This window comes from Eleutherodactylus coqui, chromosome 13, assembly GCF_035609145.1.
Source record: "Eleutherodactylus coqui strain aEleCoq1 chromosome 13, aEleCoq1.hap1, whole genome shotgun sequence".
NCBI lineage: Eukaryota > Metazoa > Chordata > Amphibia > Anura > Eleutherodactylidae > Eleutherodactylus > Eleutherodactylus coqui.
This window is the reverse complement of record NC_089849.1, coordinates 121,626,120-121,645,563: the sequence shown is the minus strand read 5'-3', so window position 1 is coordinate 121,645,563 and position 19,444 is coordinate 121,626,120. Positions and strand designations below refer to the sequence as shown.

The 19,444-nt window shown below is 45.2% G+C and overlaps 1 protein-coding gene across 4 annotated transcripts in view; it reads left to right on the top strand.

Moving 5' to 3' along the window:
* The window catches only part of LOC136588118 (oocyte zinc finger protein XlCOF7.1-like), a 137,269-nt gene that overhangs the window by 96,192 nt on the left and 21,633 nt on the right, over positions 1-19,444 (top strand). For all 4 annotated transcript variants that reach the window (XM_066587094.1, XM_066587095.1, XM_066587097.1 and 1 more), the window contains exon 8: positions 7,630-7,733. In XM_066587094.1, the coding sequence (XP_066443191.1) occupies positions 7,630-7,733 (104 nt within the window). The remainder of the gene's footprint in view (positions 1-7,629; positions 7,734-19,444) is intronic.

The following is a 19,444-nucleotide window of genomic DNA, read 5'->3' as shown; positions in this document are numbered from 1 at the left end:
GGTTCTGAGCCTTTGCCAACCATGCTCAGTGTTCATCCGGCATACGATGAGAGTCTTGGGTCTCATGGTGGCCGTACCCTTTGCGCAATTTAACTTGCGGGATCTGCAGCGAAGCCTGCTTTCTCTTTGGAACAAGGTCCCAATAAGCCAGAACCAGCAGATCACTGGTTGCTCAGCCGCTCCCTGGAGTGGTGGGTATCATCTCCTCTCATACTCCAGGGTCAGTCTTTCTTCTTCCTCCACTAGAAGGTGATCACCAGCAATGTCAGACTATCAGGCTGGGGGTGGGGAACGCTTCCCCCTTACTCGACCCAGGGCCTGTGGTCCACTGCAGAAACGTGTTTCCCAATAAATGTCCTGGAGCTTCGAGCAAATTATCTGTCGATTCTCAACTTTGCACGAGATGTCTTTCAGCAACTTTGTCATCGTTGGGGATGGCTAGACATGAACCTCATGGCCTCCAGGCTCAACCGCAAGATCTCACAGTTCATATCGAGGTCCTAGGACCCTTGGGCCTTAGCAGTGGGCACCCTCATCATTCCATGGTCGGGGTTCCAGTTCCCGTACTTATTCCCACCGTTCCCTTTGTTGCACAGGGTCATCAAGAATACCAAGAGGGAACGCATTCCGGGGCTGCACATTGCTCCGGATTGGCCACGTCGGGCATGGCACGCCTAATTAATGGATCAGCTCGTCGACGTGCCATGGCGTTTCCCACTCCGCAAGGATCTCCTCTTGCAAGGGCCCCTCTCCCCCCCAGTATTTACCAACTCTGCGTTTGACAGTGTGGAAGTTGAATACGCGATGTTGAGAGTTTGAGGATTCACAGATCCAGTTATTCTTGTTCCAGGGACCGCTGGCTACTCTTCCATCTATCCGCACCTTCATACAGGGGGTGGCACATATGGTTTGACCGTACCGTTCACCTCTCCTGCTGTGGGATCTCGGTTTGGTATTGGATGCTCTACAGCTACATCGCTTGGAACTCCTTGTGGAATTGTCACCTCACATGATGAGCGTCAAGGTGGTATTCCTGGTGGCCAGCATTTCCATTCGGAGGGTGTTGGAATTTGCGGCACTTTTAACTGTACCACCGTTCTTGCTTTTTCATCAGGATAAAGTGGTCTTGCGTCCCAATTCTTTTTTGCCAAAGGTGGTTTCAGCCTTCCACCTCAATGAGAACATTGTGTTGCCCTCTTATTCTCCCCAGCTGATGCATCGGACGGAGAGGGCCCTTCACAAGCTCGATCTTGTCCAAGCTCTGAGAATTTACTTGGCACAGAGAACCTTGTAACGGTGTTCGGGCGCCCTGTTTGTGCTTCCCGAGGGAGCACTTTGTGGTCAAGCCGCCTCCAAGGACACGATTTCGTGCTGGATTCATTTAGCGGTGGCTGAGGCATATCGGGCGAAGGGGCAGACCCCCCACTTGTGACTGACTGCTCACTCGACCAGGGTTGTTGGAGCATCATGGGGAGTGCGCCATGGGGCTTCTACCGCGTAGGGGTGTAAGGCTGCTACATGGTCCTCTATGCACACCGTCACCAAATTTTACAGGGCGCATGTGGCAGCATCGGCTAATGCCGCCCTCGGCCACAGGGTTCTACAATCAGCTGTGGTCTGACAGCAACCGCGCATTATAATACCCACCCAAGGAGACTGCTTGCGTGCATTCCACTGTATCCTGTATTCCCGACATTCCTGACAAGAAAATGGGATTTTTTTTACTTACTCTAAAATCCTTTTCTTGACCAGGATATCTGGGATACAGCACCCTCTCTTGATTGGGATACCAGGTTATGTTGCTCCCTGCTGGAGCCCCTGGTTCTCAGATTTCACATGATGTTACTAGTATCATGCTGTTTGTACCGTGTTATTGTGTTTCACGGTCATGTGTTTTTACGTTTTTTGGTTGTGCTTCTCCGCTAGGACTTCTACCCCTGCTTGCTGACAAACTTGGGTTCTGCAGCAGGCAGAAAGGGGTATAGCTGACAGGAGGAGTCAACTTCTGTTCAATCTTTATGGGGCCTCCTAGTGGCAGCCACTACCCACTGTATTCTGTATCCCCAATATCCTGGTCAAGAAAAGGATTTTACGTTAAGTAAAAAATCCAATTTTTGCTGCCATACGCGACGGTACGCCAGACCAGCACCGAATCCACAGCTGTTAAATGTGAGACCTATGCAGCATTCTACTCTTATGGTATGAGCCCGGCCTTAGCAGAATTTATAAATGCCGTTTAGAAGACGTTGAGGAGTGCACTTTTTAAAATGGGGTGATTTATGGAAGTTCCTGAGATATGGGATTCTGAAAGTCACCTTAGAACTGAACTGGTCCCTTAAGAAATGGATTTTGGATATTTTCATCAAAATTACAAAAAACTGCACTATATGTACCAGCCCATCCAAAATGCATAAAAGGATGCGTTCAAAATGGTACCAACATACAGCGCACATCTGGTACGGGTTATTTCTAAACTATTCTACCTGGTATTGTTATGTCTTACAAGCAGAAAAAGTCAGTTGGAAAATTGCTAATTTTTCAAAAATTTCTTTAAATTTAGACATTTTTTAAAATAGATAAACGCAAAACGTATCAACCAAAATTCCACGCTAACATAAAGTTCAATGCGTCACGAAAAAAACCCCTCAAAATCGCCTTCATAAATAAAAGTACTCCGAAGATATTTCCACTAAAAGTGAGAAGTCAGATTTGAAAAATGGGTCTGGTCAGAAGGGCCACAACTGGCCGCAGTTATTATTTAGCATTTTGGAGAGTCCAAGGCCCTCATAAAATGTAAGGCGGATTTACAGGAAGACCAGTGAGAGGAAGTTCAGTAGTCAATACTAGGGATATGCGTATTCAATTCAAATTTCTCTCCATGGTTTATTTTACCCCTGTTAGATTAACCCTTCCCAATCTAATTTCCCTGACGCCGGAACACTCCCAGCTTTATGTATTTTAGATGTGAAAGCGCCTTGTGGATTCCTTGAAATTACTTGACAAAAACACACAGAAACATAATGTATATTACAGGAGAGTGGTCTGATGTTGGACCTCTCACCTGCATCGTGTAATATACATAAGTGGTAGAGCACTCTGATGACGGACCTCTCACCTGCATAGTGTAATATACATATGGGGAAGAGCACTCTGATGACGGACCTCTCTCCTGCATAGTGTAATATACATATGTGGAAGAGCACTCTGATGACGGACCTCTCACCTGCATAGTGTAATATACATATGCGGAAGAGCACTCTGATGACTGACCTCTCACCTGCATAGTGTAATATACATATAGGGAAGAGCACTCTGATGTTGGACCTCTCACCTGCATCGTGTAATGTACATATGCGGAAGAGCACTCTGATGACGGACCTCTCACCTGCATCGTGTAATATACATATGTGGAAGAGCACTCTGATGACGGACCTCTCTCCTGCATAGTGTAATATACATATATGGAAGAGCACTCTGATGACTGACCTCTCACCTGCATAGTGTAATATACATATGTGGAAGAGCACTCTGATGACGGACCTCTCACCTGCATAGTGTAATATACATATGTGGAAGAGCACTCTGATGACTGACCGCTCACCTGCATAGTGTAATATACATATACGGAAGAGCACTCTGATGACGGACCTCTCTCCTGCATAGTGTAATATACATATGCGATTGAGCACTCTGATGACGGACCTCTCACCTGCATAGTGTAATATACATATACGGAAGAGCACTCTGATGACGGACCTCTCACCTGCATCGTGTAATATACATATGGGGAAGAGCACTCTGATGACGGACCGCTCACCTGCATCGTGTAATATACATAAGTGGTAGAGCACTCTGATGACGGACCTCTCACCTGCATAGTGTAATATACATATGTGGAAGAGCACTCTGATGACTGACCTCTCACCTGCATCGTGTAATATACATAAGTGGTAGAGCACTCTGATGACGGACCTCTCACCTGCATAGTGTAATATACATATGTGGAAGAGCACTCTGATGACGGACCTCTCTCCTGCATAGTGTAATATACATATATGGAAGAGCACTCTGATGACTGACCTCTCACCTGCATAGTGTAATATACATATATGGAAGAGCACTCTGATGACTGACCGCTCACCTGCATAGTGTAATATACATATACGGAAGAGCACTCTGATGACGGACCTCTCACCTGCATCGTGTAATATACATATGCGGAAGAGCACTCTGATGACGGACCACTCACCTGCATCGTGTAATGTACATATACGGAAGAGCACTCTGATATTGGACCTCTCTCCTGCATAGTGTAATATACATATGGGGAAGAGCACTCTGATGACGGACCTCTCTCCTGCATAGTGTAATATACATATGGGGAAGAGCACTCTGATGACGGACCGCTCACCTGCATAGTGTAATATACATATACGGAAGAGCACTCTGATGACGGACCTCTTACCTGCATCGTGTAATATACATATACGGAAGAGCACTCTGATGACGGACCGCTCACCTGCATAGTGTAATATACATATGGGGAAGAGCACTCTGATGACTGACCGCTCACCTGCATCGTGTAATATACATATGTGGAAGAGCACTCTGATGACGGACCTCTCACCTGCATAGTGTAATATACATATGTGGAAGAGCACTCTGATGACGGACCTCTCACCTGCATCGTGTAATATACATATACGGAAGAGCACTCTGATGTTGGACCTCTCACCTGCATAGTGTAATGTACATATGTGGAAGAGCTCTCTGATGACTGACCTCTCACCTGCATAGTATAATATACATATGCGGAAGAGCACTCTGATGACGGACCTCTCACCTGCATAGTGTAATATACATAATGGGAAGAGCACTCTGATGACGGACCTCTCTCCTGCATCGTGTAATATACATATGTGGAAGAGCTCTCTGATGACTGACCTCTCACCTGCATAGTGTAATATACATATGTGGAAGAGCACTCTGATGACGGACCTCTCACCTGCATAGTGTAATATACATATGGGGAAGAGCACTCTGATGACGGACCTCTCTCCTGCATAGTGTAATGTACATATGCGGAAGAGCACTCTGATGACGGACCTCTCACCTGCATCGTGTAATGTACATATGCGGAAGAGCACTCTGATGACGGACCGCTCACCTGCATAGTGTAATATACATATACGGAAGAGCACTCTGATGACGGACCTCTCTCCTGCATCGTGTAATGTACATATGCGGAAGAGCACTCTGATGACGGACCTCTCACCTGCATAGTGTAATATACATATACGGAAGAGCACTCTGATGACGGACCTGTCACCTGCATCGTGTAATATACATATACGGAAGAGCACTCTGATGACGGACCTCTTACCTGCATCGTGTAATATACATATACGGAAGAGCACTCTGATGACGGACCGCTCACCTGCATAGTATAATATACATATGGGGAAGAGCACTCTGATGACGGACCACTCACCTGCATAGTGTAATATACATATGGGGAAGAGCACTCTGATGACTGACCGCTCACCTGCATCGTGTAATATACATATGTGGAAGAGCACTCTGATGACGGACCTCTCACCTGCATAGTGTAATATACATATGTGGAAGAGCACTCTGATGACGGACCTCTCACCTGCATCGTGTAATATACATATACGGAAGAGCACTCTGATGTTGGACCTCTCACCTGCATAGTGTAATGTACATATGTGGAAGAGCTCTCTGATGACTGACCTCTCACCTGCATAGTATAATATACATATGCGGAAGAGCACTCTGATGACGGACCTGTCACCTGCATCGTGTAATATACATATAGGGAAGAGCACTCTGACGGACCTCTCACCTGCACAGTGTAATGTACATATAGGGAAGAGCACTCTGATGACGGACCTCTCTCCTGCATCGTGTAATATACATATGTGGAAGAGCACTCTGATGACGGACCTCTCACCTGCATAGTGTAATATATATATGCGGAAGAGCACTCTGATAATGGACCTCTCTCCTGCATAGTGTAATATACATATGGGGAAGAGCACTCTGATGACGGACCGCTCACCTGCATAGTGTAATATACATATGCGGAAGAGCACTCTGATGACGGACCGCTCACCTGCATAGTGTAATATACATATGCGGAAGAGCACTCTGATGACGGACTTGTCACCTGCATCGTGTAATATATATATGCGGAAGAGCACTCTGATGACGGACCTCTCACCTGCATAGTGTAATATACATATGTGGAAGAGCTCTCTGATGACGGACCACTCACCTGCATAGTGTAATATACATATGCGGAAGAGCACTCTGATAATGGACCTCTCTCCTGCATAGTGTAATATACATATGTGGAAGAGCACTCTGATGACGGACCGCTCACCTGCATAGTGTAATATACATATGCGGAAGAGCACTCTGATGACGGACCGCTCACCTGCATAGTGTAATATACATATGTGGAAGAGCTCTCTGATGACGGACCGCTCACCTGCATAGTGTAATATACATATGCGGAAGAGCACTCTGATGACGGACCTCTCACCTGCATAGTGTAATATACATAAGTGGTAGAGCACTCTGATGACGGACCTCTCACCTGCACAGTGTAATGTACATATAGGGAAGAGCACTCTGATGACGGACCGCTCACCTGCATAGTGTAATATACATATGCAGAAGAGCACTCTGATGACGGACCTCTCTTTTGCATAGTGTAATATACATATGTGGTAGAGCACTCTGATGACGGACCTCTCACCTGCATAGTGTAATATATATATGCAGAAGAGCACTCTGATGACGGACCTGTTTTTTTGCATAGTGTAATATACATATGTGGTAGAGCACTCTGATGACGGACCGCTCACCTGCATAGTGTAATATATATATGCGGGGTGTCTACAAGGTGTGGCTGCTAGGTATGCCTGATGAAGCAGTGCAAGGTCCCTACAAAATGTTCTTTTACCTTAATTTGCTCTTTTGTGTGCGTATGATAGTCATCACACACTGGTTGCCCACTTTGCCCCTGGTACTTCCACAGCGGCTGAATTTAGTTACAAACCTTTATTTGTCAAGGACGTGTCCTGCTAAGTGTGAGATGTAGCGGTCTATGTGGAATGTAACCTCATTGGCAGGTGGTGCGGTTGGACGTGGCGTGCCGGCTCCCTCCTCTTCGTTGCTGACCACACTTTTTTGATTGTGTGTTGTTTATATGGTTGGCACGTTGTTGCCGTCTCTGGTTGATTGGCCAAACTGTTATGGACTAACCGTGTAATGCCCCAGGAAGTACAATGTATAACTAGAGTTGATACAATTCTTTAGCTTGTTTACATTTATGATAAGCTTTTTGTTTTTAATGTTGGTGTCTTTTAAGGCCCCCTGTCCCCGAGCGAGGAGTCATCGCGGTTCTCCGCTCGCGGCAGGCAATTCGCAGCATGCTGTGAATTGCCACGATTCTCCGCGGCCAGCCGATCTATCAGATAGGGCTGACTGGCGGAGAATCGGCAGCGGCTCCTGCTCCCGCGGCGGAGATCTGCAGCGGGACTTCACAACGCTCGTGGACAGGGGGCCTAAATATATTTATGCCTGTTTTGTGTTGTATAGATGCTGCTAAGGCGGAACTGCAGAAACATCCTAGACCTACTTATTCAGAGGAATGCTTGCAAAAGGAAGATGAGGAGAGTGAGGACACCGAAACGGAGGATGAGGTAGGTTTTATTTCTGTCTCTTCCCTAAATGGGTTTGGTGCCTACCCCTCCCCCCCACTGTGCCATGAAGAGGATTGAATGGAGCAGCGGTTCCACATGCGTGGTGCCACTCCATTGATCTATATGTGTGCCTAACATGTGCAAAGTGTATATATGGGTGTAACCTGTATAACATGTTGTGTGTCTGTGTAATAGGACAAGAGGGATCTACAGATATATCAGATGTGTATCTGTATCCAAATGTACATATTGATCGTAGTTTTGGGGGTGACTTTATTTGCAGAGAGAAGTAGGAGAATCCACTTTTTACACTAATAGAGCAAGAACTACAAATGGTAGAGGACTACCTGGTTGAGCCGCTGGTGGACTGATGCACTCGCCAGAACAGGCAGTCGGGGAGGTGAGGTGCCTGTGACTCTGAAGACCGTTGCAGAGATGCATGCTGGGATTTATACTTTCACTTGGCCTGAAAATCCCACCCTCACTAGTTTGCTGCTGAGAGATCTATCACAGGAGTATGGCGAAGTGGAAGGCTTGTGTACATTTAGATATAAATAGTCAATTTTGCTTGAAACAAGTTTTTTGGCTACATTTATTGTCTGCGGCACTTTGGGTATTTAAACCCCTTAGTGGCCGGCCTATAGTCTTTTTATGTCCTGCTTTGTGGGCTTTAATCCCCAGGACCGTAAAAAGGCGCTCGCCCTTGGTTTTAAAGCCGCGGGGGCTGTGGACGTGACAGCTCCCTGCTGTAACCGACAACCTGTAGCCGTCATGAGGGGCTATGAAATGCGACCCCTGGTCATATTATTGCCGTTATCCAACCGGGAATGGTGATCGCATGAAAGTAAGTAAATAGTAAAATAATGATAAAGTTATAGCTCCCCTCACGGATCCGATCCATGAGGGGAGCTGAAACTACTCACCTCTGTCCTCCGCGATGTCCCACGGTGTTCTGATCCTTTCAGGACTTGACGCAGTCTTCTGTGCATGCGCCCCAGACATCAAATGTCGGGCATGTGCGCAGGAAGGCTGGGGAGCACAGGAGATTTAAAATCTCCCTGTTCCCGGCTAGTATTAGTAGCCGAGCGCAGAGAGATGTCACGATATACTGTCTATCGCACGCACACATACGCCACCATATGCAATTTGTTCCTCACGATGCGACTGTGCTAGAAATCGCATGTATGTGAAACCATGGTTTCCAATGGGCTCGTTCACATTAGTGATGGTTTGTAGGCTGCTACATTGTGAGAATATAAAATCGTGGCATGGTCTATACAGCCACGATATGCAAGGCTTTTTAGCCGATGTTTCCTTAAAGGGGTTGTCCCGCGCCGAAACGGGTTTTTTGTTTTTTTTCAATAGCCCCCCCGTTCGGCACGAGACAAACCCGATGCAGGGGTTTAAAAAAAAAAACGGATAGTACTTACCCGAATCCCCATGCTCCGGTGACTTCTTACTTACCTTGCGAAGATGGCCGCCGGGATCTTCACCCTCGGTGGACCGCAGGTCTTCTGTGCGGTCCATTGCCGATTCCAGCCTCCTGATTGGCTGGAATCGGCACACGTGACGGGGCGGAGCTACAAGGAGCAGCTCTCTGGCACGAGCGGCCCCATTCAGAAGGGAGAAGACCGGACTGCGCAAGCGCGTCTAATCGGGCGATTAGACGCTGAAGATTAGACGGCACCATGGAGACGAGGACGCTAGGAACGGAACAGGTAAGTGAATAACTTCTGTATGGCTCATATTTAATGCACAATGTACATTACAAAGTGCATTAATATGGCCATACAGAAGTGTATAACCCCACTTTGTTTCGCGGGACAACCCCTTTAAGGATGCAACACGAGGAAAGGCTTTAAGCGCACAAAAACGGGGTTGTCGTGCGATGCAACTTTTACAGTTGGAAATCCTGCTGTTTGAGCCCTAAAATAAACCCTATCTGTATTAAAAAAAACAAAGACACAATACATTACCTAACAGGCGCTGTCTTCTCCGCCGCACTTTTTCTCCCGAAGCTCCGGCACTGTTGTCTGTAGTTTCTCCCCAGCGCTTCCTGGTCAGGGGTTCAAAAATTCCACCTCCAGGTAGCGCTGGCTCTGATTGTTGAGCGCCGCAGCCCATCCAATCACTGCAATGCAGAGCTCGATGAACCAATCACAGCAATTCAATGTGATGTCTGTGATTTGTTTCATCGAGCGTTGCAGTGATTGGCTAAGTCATGGCACTCAGTAACCAATCAGAGGTGGTGTTTTTGAACCCTTGACTAGGAAGTGCTGGGGAAAAACTACACCGAAGTGTGCCGGGAACCTGCGAGGAGATGTGTGGCTGAGCAGACATCGCATGTTAGTTAATACATTGTGTTTTTTGTTTTTTTTTATACAGCCAGTGCTTATTTTCGGGGTAGGGCTTATATTTCAAGCCCCCATAAAAGTCCCGGCAAAGGAGCGCTAGAAAGTCGTGATATCGCTGCGAGATAACGCAGATATATCGCACAGAACACAGATGCAACATCGCTCCATATTTCTCCCGCTGCTGTATTGCTGTTGCCCGTGTGAAAGAGACCTTAAGGAATAGGCCCAGATTTCTTCATAAACATCTAGATATTTGCCCAACGCAAGACATTAATCGGGTACAATAGAATTATCTGAATAACAGCCCAGAAGGATTAAAAAGAAAAACAATAACAAATGGCGAATTAACCCTTTAGAAGACCGAATAAACTCAACATATCTCTTTTTTTTTTCCTGCAAAATGTGCGACATAAATTTAGTCATAGCCGCGAATCCACCGCTCGGGATCCCTGGTGATCAGCTGATTGCTCGGACCAGTTGTACATGGTCTCATGGGTTGGGTCTGGAGGTGCCAAAGCTGGGCTTCTCTCCCATCGAAATCTATGAGAGCAGACGCTGACATCATGGTTTGGATTCTCAAGTGTAATAGCCACTTCAGTTCTTATTGATTTCAGTGAGTGACCCCAATGACAACATCCGGTCACACTGCACAGACAGTGGGCGATTAAAGGGGTTGTCCCGCGCCGAAACGGGTTTTTTTTTTTTTTCAAACCCCCCCCCCCCCAGTTCGGCGCGAGACAACCCCGATGCAGGGGTTAAAAAAGAACACCAGAGAGCGCTTACCTGAATCCCCGCGCTCCGGTGACTTCTTACTTACCGGTTGAAGATGGCCGCCGGGATCTTCTCCCTCGGTGGACCGCAGGGATTGGCTGGAATTGGCTGGAATCGGCACGTGACGGGGCGGAGCTACACGGAGCCGGCATCCTGCACGAGCGGCCCCATTGAGGAAAGAAGAAGACCCGGACTGCGCAAGCACGTCTAATTTGGCCATTAGACGCCGAAAATTAGACGGGCTCCATGGAAACGAGGACGCTAGCAACGGAACAGGTAAGTGAAAAACTTCTTATAACTTCTGTATGGCTCATAATTAATGCACAATGTACATTACAAAGTGCATTAATATGGCCATACAGAAGTGTATAGACCCACATGCTGCCGCGGGACAACCCCTTTAACTGATCGCCGGGGATCCTGAGCTGCGAGTCCCCCGCAATTAACTATTGATGATCGATCCTGAGGATATATTAAACATTTGATTTGCTCCCCATTTGTCAGCAACAAATTCATGTATAGACTACATTTATATTTGCAACTTATCCGCTATATACCTAGCCAGAACGTAGTACCCAAATATCAGCTGGTGGCAGTATGTGGCAGAGCTATTTGTAGTTACTTGTAATGACAACCGTGGTGGCAAGTTTGATTTTGTTGCGTCATCTTTCCCTTTTCATATCTGAAATACCATTGAGTTCTGAAGACCAAAAATACCAGAAAGTTGTGTCTGGTATGTAGAACATTATGTAGTACATTTGTATCATATGAATCATTATGTGGGTGAGACAGGTGTGTATCATATCTGATCCTACAGGAATATATTAGCATTCTTTCTTCAGCTCATGCTCATTTGTACCACTCCAAAAACAGGATTATGCAAATGTTGAAGTCTGAATTTTTGGGGGAATTCTCAAGATGATAAATCGATCCATGATTACAGTGATGTTTATCCTGATTTTGACCTAAACTGAGCTCCTCTCATGTCAGAAGAGTGTGAGGAAGCTGGAGATGATCCTGTGACTGTTTCCATTGCCAGTAGACTGGAACATCAACCCAAGGAGCTGCCATGCAACAAGGTCTAACTGTTGGAGTGAAGAAGGTCCAATGGAAGAGAGGTCATCTAGAAGCAGATGTCGATGCTATTGCTGTTAGAGGAAACTCAACCGTGCCGGCTGCTATCATGAATGTGCAAACGCTATATCAGTTTGTCACATACCTTTTCACAGACAAGTATCTGGAGTTCATTTGTGATAAATCTGTGAAATATTAAAAGGGTTTTACTTTGGTGGAGGATGAGCTAAACCATTACCTGGGAATATGTGCCCTAATGTCAGGTGCTCATATACCTTCTGGGAGGGACTATTGATCTCCTCTTATAGGCAGTGAACTAATCCTAAAGACAATGAGCGTCAATAGATTTGAGTAAATTTGATCAGCCCTACATTTCAATGATAAAAAATGTGTCCAAAGAGAGAACCAGGATATAGACCATTGGCAAAAACTGTTCAAGTCAGTTCTTATGGAAGAGATTTTCAGGGAGCTTGAACTTGCTGAAACAACCACCATACTTTATTAAATACAGCTCGATACATCACGGCAGGGATGTGCCCACAGAGGACGTGTTTCGATTAGAGATGAACGAGTATACTCGGGGCCGGCGACAGGTGAGTTGCGTCGGGAAGCAGGGGGGAGAGAGGGAGAGAGAGATCTCCCCTCCGTTCCTCCCCGTTCTCCCCTGCCGCTCCCCGCCCCCAGCCGGCCCCTGAATCTTTAGAGACGAGCGGGGAGATACTCGGCTAAGGCACTATTCGCTCGAGTAATGTGCCTTAGCGAGTATACTCGCTCATCTCTAGTTTCGGTCTTAACTTCAGATCTTACTCATCCGTAAGATCTGAAGTTAAGATCGAAACGCGCCCTCTGTGGGCACATCCCTGGCGTGATGTACTGAGCTGTATTTAATAAAGTATGGAAGTTTTTGTCAGCAAGTCCAAGCTCCCTGAAATTCTTTACATTGTTGGACAAATAGCCATCTGCATCGAATGGCCATGAACTGAGGACACTTCCATACCATACGGAGATCAATCAGTGCGAAGGTATAAATGGAAAAGGAAAAACAAGACGTCAGATGTGGAGGTGAGCTTTGACGTTATGTCTTTATCTTATGGAAGAGACTCTTTCAGTTGATGAGCAGATGTGAACCACAAAGGGTAGAAGTTAAGAAACACAAGAAACACCATCTCCCAATGAAGCATTACAAATGGGGATATACTTTTTTTTTTTGGTCCTATGTGGGACGGCAAATGGGTACGCATATGATTGTGAGATCTACAGTGACCAGAAAAACTATACAGAGAAAGAACTTCCAAATGAACCAGATCTAGGGCCAGCTAGCAACATTGTTGTTCGTCTCTCTTGGCACATTCTATATGCAGTGAATCCTAAGTATTTTTGACAACTATTACACTTCCTTGCTGGCACAATTAGCTAAGAAAGGTATTCTCTGCATGGAGAACTACATGAAAAAATTGTTTTCTTAACTCCTGCCTTCCCAAAAGCAAATACATGCAAAAGTTTCTAAGTAGGGTGAAATAGAAACAAAAAAATCACAATTAGAATCCTAGAGTTGGAAGGGACCTCAAGGCGAATTGAGTCCAACCCCCTGCTCAAAGCAGGGCCACTAAATCATCCTAAACAGAGGTCTGTCCAGCCTCTGAACACTTCCATTGAAGGAGAACTCAGCACCTCCCGTGGCAAACTGTTCCACTCATTGATCACCCTCATTGTCAGAAAGTTTTTTCTAATATCTAATCTGTCTCGTCCCTTTCAGTTTCATCCCATTGCTTCTAGTCTTGCCTTGTGCAGATGAGAATAGGGCTGATCCCTCTGCACTGTGACAGCCCTTCAGATATTTGTAGACCACTATGAAGTCTCCCGTCAGCCTTCTTTTTTGCAAGCTAAACATTCCCAGATCCTTTAACCGTTTCTCATAGGACATGATTTGCAGACCGCTCACCATCTTGGTAACTCTTCTCTGAACTTGCTCCAGTTTGTCCATGTCTTTTTTAAAGTGGGGTGCCCAGAACTGGACCCAGTATTCCAGATGAGGTCTGACTAAGGAAGAGTAGAAGGGGGATAATGACCTCACGTGATCTAGACTCTATGCTTCGCTTAATACATCCCAGAATTGTGCAGGTCTCATATTTACGGCTCACATATTGCAGAAAAAATTACGTGTTAACTTAATTCTGTGGGACACTAAGATTACTGCGACACTTTATTTTATCTAGTTTTTTTTGTTGCGCTACTTTTAAAAATCTTTTTTTAAAAGAAAAAATTACTTTTTGTTTACATTTTCTTAACGCTATAAGTTTATTTTTCCATCGATGGGTGTTGTGTGAAGGCTTGTTTTTTGTGGGGTGACCTGGACTTTCTATTGGCAATATTTAGAGGTGTGTACAACTTTTTGTTTAATTTTATAAAATATTTTCTTGGATACACTTGCAAAAAAGTGTAATTCAGTACTGCTGTGTATTGTGCTTTTACAGTTGTCCCGTTAAGCTCTGTCACAACCAGGGCTTAACCCATTTAGGACCAGGCACAGTAAATATACGGCGCCTTGTCCTGGGCCTAAAGCACCGCCGATAGTAAAATTATGGCGGCGCTTTAAGCCTCCTGCTCTGCAATCAATCAGAGGCAGGAGCAGGTTATCAGCTGTTAGTTATAGCTGATAACCCTGAGGAGAAGGCAGGAGGGGTATTTAACCCAATCTGCCTTCTGCTTCCATGAGCACGGTGTACTAGAAAGTGAAAGTAAAGTGTAACTTCCACTCTGGTAGCTGAGGTGTGTGTGTGTGTGTGTGTGGGGGGGGTCATGTGACCGCTAGGGTTCCCTGCTACAGCAGAGCTGGAGGGTCATACTATACCCTGGCCAGTTCTGCCAGTGACTAATGTCACTACAGGAGTTGCTTTCCCCTGTAACTGGGGCTCCTATGGATGCCCCAGCTACAGTGGTAAATTGTCAAATAAAAAAAATTGTCCCCCAGAGTGACATCATGGAGGACATAGATAGTAAAAAAAACATAATTTCATACATAAGTAGAACAATATTACAGAATAAAACAACAATATATACATAGGAAAGAAAATACCACAAAGCCAATGCCAACCAAAACCGTCGCCGTATGCGCCATGTAAACCAAAACCATACATACTATATATCACAATGTCTGAAAAAAGTAGAGGAACCCGTTCCCATACTTTATTTTAGCATAAATATACTAAAAAATCATTTTTTTAGCATTTTACCCCAAATAAAGCTAAAAAACGGAAAAAAACAGTAAGCGAAAAAGATATTTTAAAAATTGCCCTATATGTCACGGGAAGAAAATGCAGTAAAAATAATTTTTATAGCTAAAGGAAACAAAATAGGGCAGTAAAACCGCCACATGGGTAAAATCCCTAAAAGGTGTCTGGTTCTTAAGGTACAGAAGAGCTTGGTCCTTAAGGACCAATAGACAGAAATTTATAGTAGCCCTGGGCAGCTTCATAAGACTTCAGACCGCCATGGCAACCAAGTGGCATCTTGCAGTCTCCTTAGAGGGGGAGTACACGAGAGAGGGAGCTTGACCTTTATCTCTAATCTTGGGCACTGTAACCAGCTGTCAGACAAACCTGACACCTACAGCACATGTAGCAGGCTCAGCTCATAAGCCCATCCCATACAAACTTGAAGAACACATGGCTTACATATGTCGTATGTCACCAAGAGGTCAACTAAAACTAACAAAAGACCTTAAAAATGCTGGATCCCACCTCTGGAGAGAGAGCCTCTCCTAACAATAAATGTGTAGAATTCGGGGGGGAAGGATGATAAAATTTCACATTTTTATATTTTAAACAGAAACTTGTATTTACACTTAGATTTCTAACGATTTCTGCTGGATTTAACTATAAACCTTTTTTTGTGGGATAAACCCTTTAGGTAAATCATCAAGCTCCTAACGACCACTTGTCTTGATGTATGTGTGTGAGTGCTTCTCATGCTCCGCCACTGCTGATGTCTTTGCTTCGCCCCCTAGAAGGTCCTACAACATATATAAAACACATAGTCTGACTGACAGAAGAACGACAGCTCTTGGAAGGGGAGGATAAAAATAACACACTGAGAATACAACTAAGCCGTTGTTATCTCAGAAGACAGAACTCAGCAGTCCTGACAGAAGACAACAACCTACCACCACCACAGAGATCCGGTGGGCTAAAGGACCTGTGGTGATGTCACTGCTGTGGGAGGAGCCAAGCTGTGTTTGTGATGTGTGTGGAGTGTAGTAGAGCTGTGTGTGTGCATGTACCATGTAGCAGAGCTGTGTGGCGCATTGCACCACCAGAAACACTGGTACTATAACTTCCTACACAACTCAGTAGTCCTGACAGAACACACTGAGTTTTCAAATTCAGATGTTTTGAGGGCATGGGTATGCAATTTCCCCTCTAAACATTCCCTTTGATTCATAAAGCCAGTTCATGGTGGCTAGAAGTAAATTAAGATGTGACTCTCTCAAATTAGGCACCCTCATTGATGCCAGGCTAGGAGTATCCCCTACCACTGACTTAATTCCATCACTTAAAATGGGACCAATTATTATGGAGTATAGCTTTTAAATCCCATCAGCAACTTCAAAATCTCGCTAATAAACATACCCGCTCATTGACCTTATTCTTCATTGTATATTCATGTATGCCATCAAAAAGTCTTTTCCGTTGGTTTTTTTTTATATTCTTTATGCATTTCGTACCCTCTTTGATGAAAACCTATTGAAAAAAAATCATCTCTTGAGCAGTTACTAGGAATACACAGGAACCGTCCAACGGGTATTTCCTAAATAAGTGATCTGGGGTGGTGACTTTGGGCCAAATGTAAAGATTTCCCTGCCGTAGCCTTTCTTTATGTGTACATCATCAGATCCTTTACCATCTTTGGCTATCTAAGGCCTCATGTCCACGGGGAAAATCAGGCCCGCCGCAGATTCTATATGTAGAATCCGTAGCGGGTCTCTTCTGCCCCGCGGCCATGAGGCACATCCGCTGGGCTGAAGAAAGAAGATCCGGCCGCGAAGAAGGGAAGAACCACATCGCCCGGAGCAGGTGAGTTTAATTCTGGTACGGGTCTCCCGCGGATCCGGCCGACTTCCATAGGCTTCAATAGAAGCCCGCGGGAGGGGAGACCCGCACTAAAATGGAGCCTATCCATTTTTTTTCTCGCACGCGGATCCGCGCCCGACAGGAAAAATGACATCCGCAGGTATTTAACTACCTGCGGGTGTCTAATGCATCCCTATGGGGCGCGGATCCGTGTGCGGGAGAACCGCTGCGGATTTAAAGCCCGTGGACATGAGGCCTAAAGGTCCAAGAAATGACTGCAGGTATAGGTAAAACTTAATTGTTTTTCAAGCAATGCATGAACTCCACAAACTGTCATTCAGTTCCAGTCCATATAAGAAGGATCTTGTCAATATACTGTGGCAACTGGATGACACATGATACCAGTAACTGAAAACCCCCACGTTCTCCTAATACCACCTCAGGTGCAGGCTGGTGTGTGGCGGGGCACAAGAAGTCCCCATCGCCTGAACCTGGAGGGAGAATTTGCCATCAAAACAAAAGTAATTGTTTCTCAATATAAACTCGAAGGAAACTCCTATCTCAAGGATAAAATCATTCAGATGAGACCAATTGCCACCTCTTTTCTCCGTAGGACCAAAGGTACACAGGGAGGCTGAACTGATCTATTCTCCAGCATAAGTGTGTGACAGGAGCCTCTAATCGTCCAGTGTAACAATTATAGAGGTTACTGTCTCTCCCTGTGAAGAGCCGATGTGGAATATTCCATGTAAGTTCATCATACTGGAAGTCCCACAGACAGGTTCATTCTCAGGGGTCTTTAGGAGATCACATGACACAACTGAACAGAAAAACTCCAGCAATTTTCAAAAAGAAAAGAGTAGTTAAATAAGTTACTGCTAGCTGAATGACATATTTTGGTGACTAGCTAATTTTTTAATTGCCAGAGTGATCATCTTGAAGAGTACATACCGTATGTAGTTGGCAATGGCTTTTTAGTGTTTTCAGGTAATAATGGCAACAAGAACAAAAGGAGATCCTGACATTTGGTGGTGCTAGGGAGTCCATAACTGGAATCACATTAACCTCAATCAGCTTTTAAGCTATTTTTTCATTTACATCTCAATGGGAAGTGAACTATTCAAGACAGCGCTACAGAGGCTACTCAAAAAGTTTGGGAGACAGCGCAAATCCCTACCAGAAAAGTGTCATGTGATCAATAAACTCCTGCATTCTCAATGGAAAGGTCTGCAAAGGAATGGTTTGAGGAGGACAACCGTTTTGAGGATACGTTGGATGCAGCTCATGGTGGTGCCAAATTGTATTAGCTGAAGACACAATGTTTAGCGGTTCAACAAAAGAGGTCGTATAGAATGTGCGGTTTCTGTTGATGAAAAACTTGCTCAACTAGAGGAAAGACACACAGAATGGAGGATAAAGGAAACAGATGAAAGAAATAAAGTAGATTAACCCTTTCTTGACCAAAGGCCATTGATGTGCAGTGTCCAGGTCACATTCTGCAATTTTGGTATTTATTTGGGTTTTTGATTTTTAACCCTTTCCAATCTACTGTCTGACCTCTAAAGACATTATGATTAAAGGCTGTACAGGTCTGATGTTGGAAGACATCTGTCAGGGTTCTCTTACTGTATATTGCCAGCCTCTCTGCTGTCGGAGCCTCTCCAACGTGTCACCTCATGCAGTACTGGCTTTAGCCAGCATATAGCGCCGTTGTGTAATAGCAGAAAGAATAAGCCACCTAGGAAAACCAGGATACAAATTGGATTGGAAAGGCTTCATGAGACATATCAACATGAGGGCTTGTTTTCTGTGGCACAAAACTGTTCTTTTCAATGTGTGGCAAGTGGGGTTCCTCACCCGTGGATGTCCGACCTCTCGGTCCAGAATGGCACACCACACGTCTAGATAAGGCTCAGGGGATGTGGATTTCTTTATAGCTGGCACCTGCAAGCATTTATTTATACAGCACAGCAAACGTATTTCAGCATACCATAAACACAGTCCATAAGTTTACGGTTCACAACCTACAGGGTCCCGTCACTAACCCCTTCCAGGGCATCTGATGGGTGTCCTTCCCATCAGACGGGCCCAAACTGGTCCCCACGATTCAGGCTACAAGTTCGTGACGCAGCGTCTTCACCGCCTCCATTGGTCCACACTGGACCTCTGGCTTTCAGCCCTTCGAGCTCTAATAAGCTGTAACTTCCACCCTGAGTGTGACAGGAACAGACTTTTATGTTGCTTCCTGCCACACCCAGCAGCTGTTAACACTTTCTTTCAGGGCACTCTTGCTACTGCATTACCACAAATGGTACCATTTAATATATTAGAAGACTTTTAAAAATGTCCCAATTTATATGGATTGAATAAAACAGCATATTTTGGAGTACTTGTGGTGCTGCTCCTTTTCTCTACGTTTGATCTACAGTGTGGTTCCAGGAGT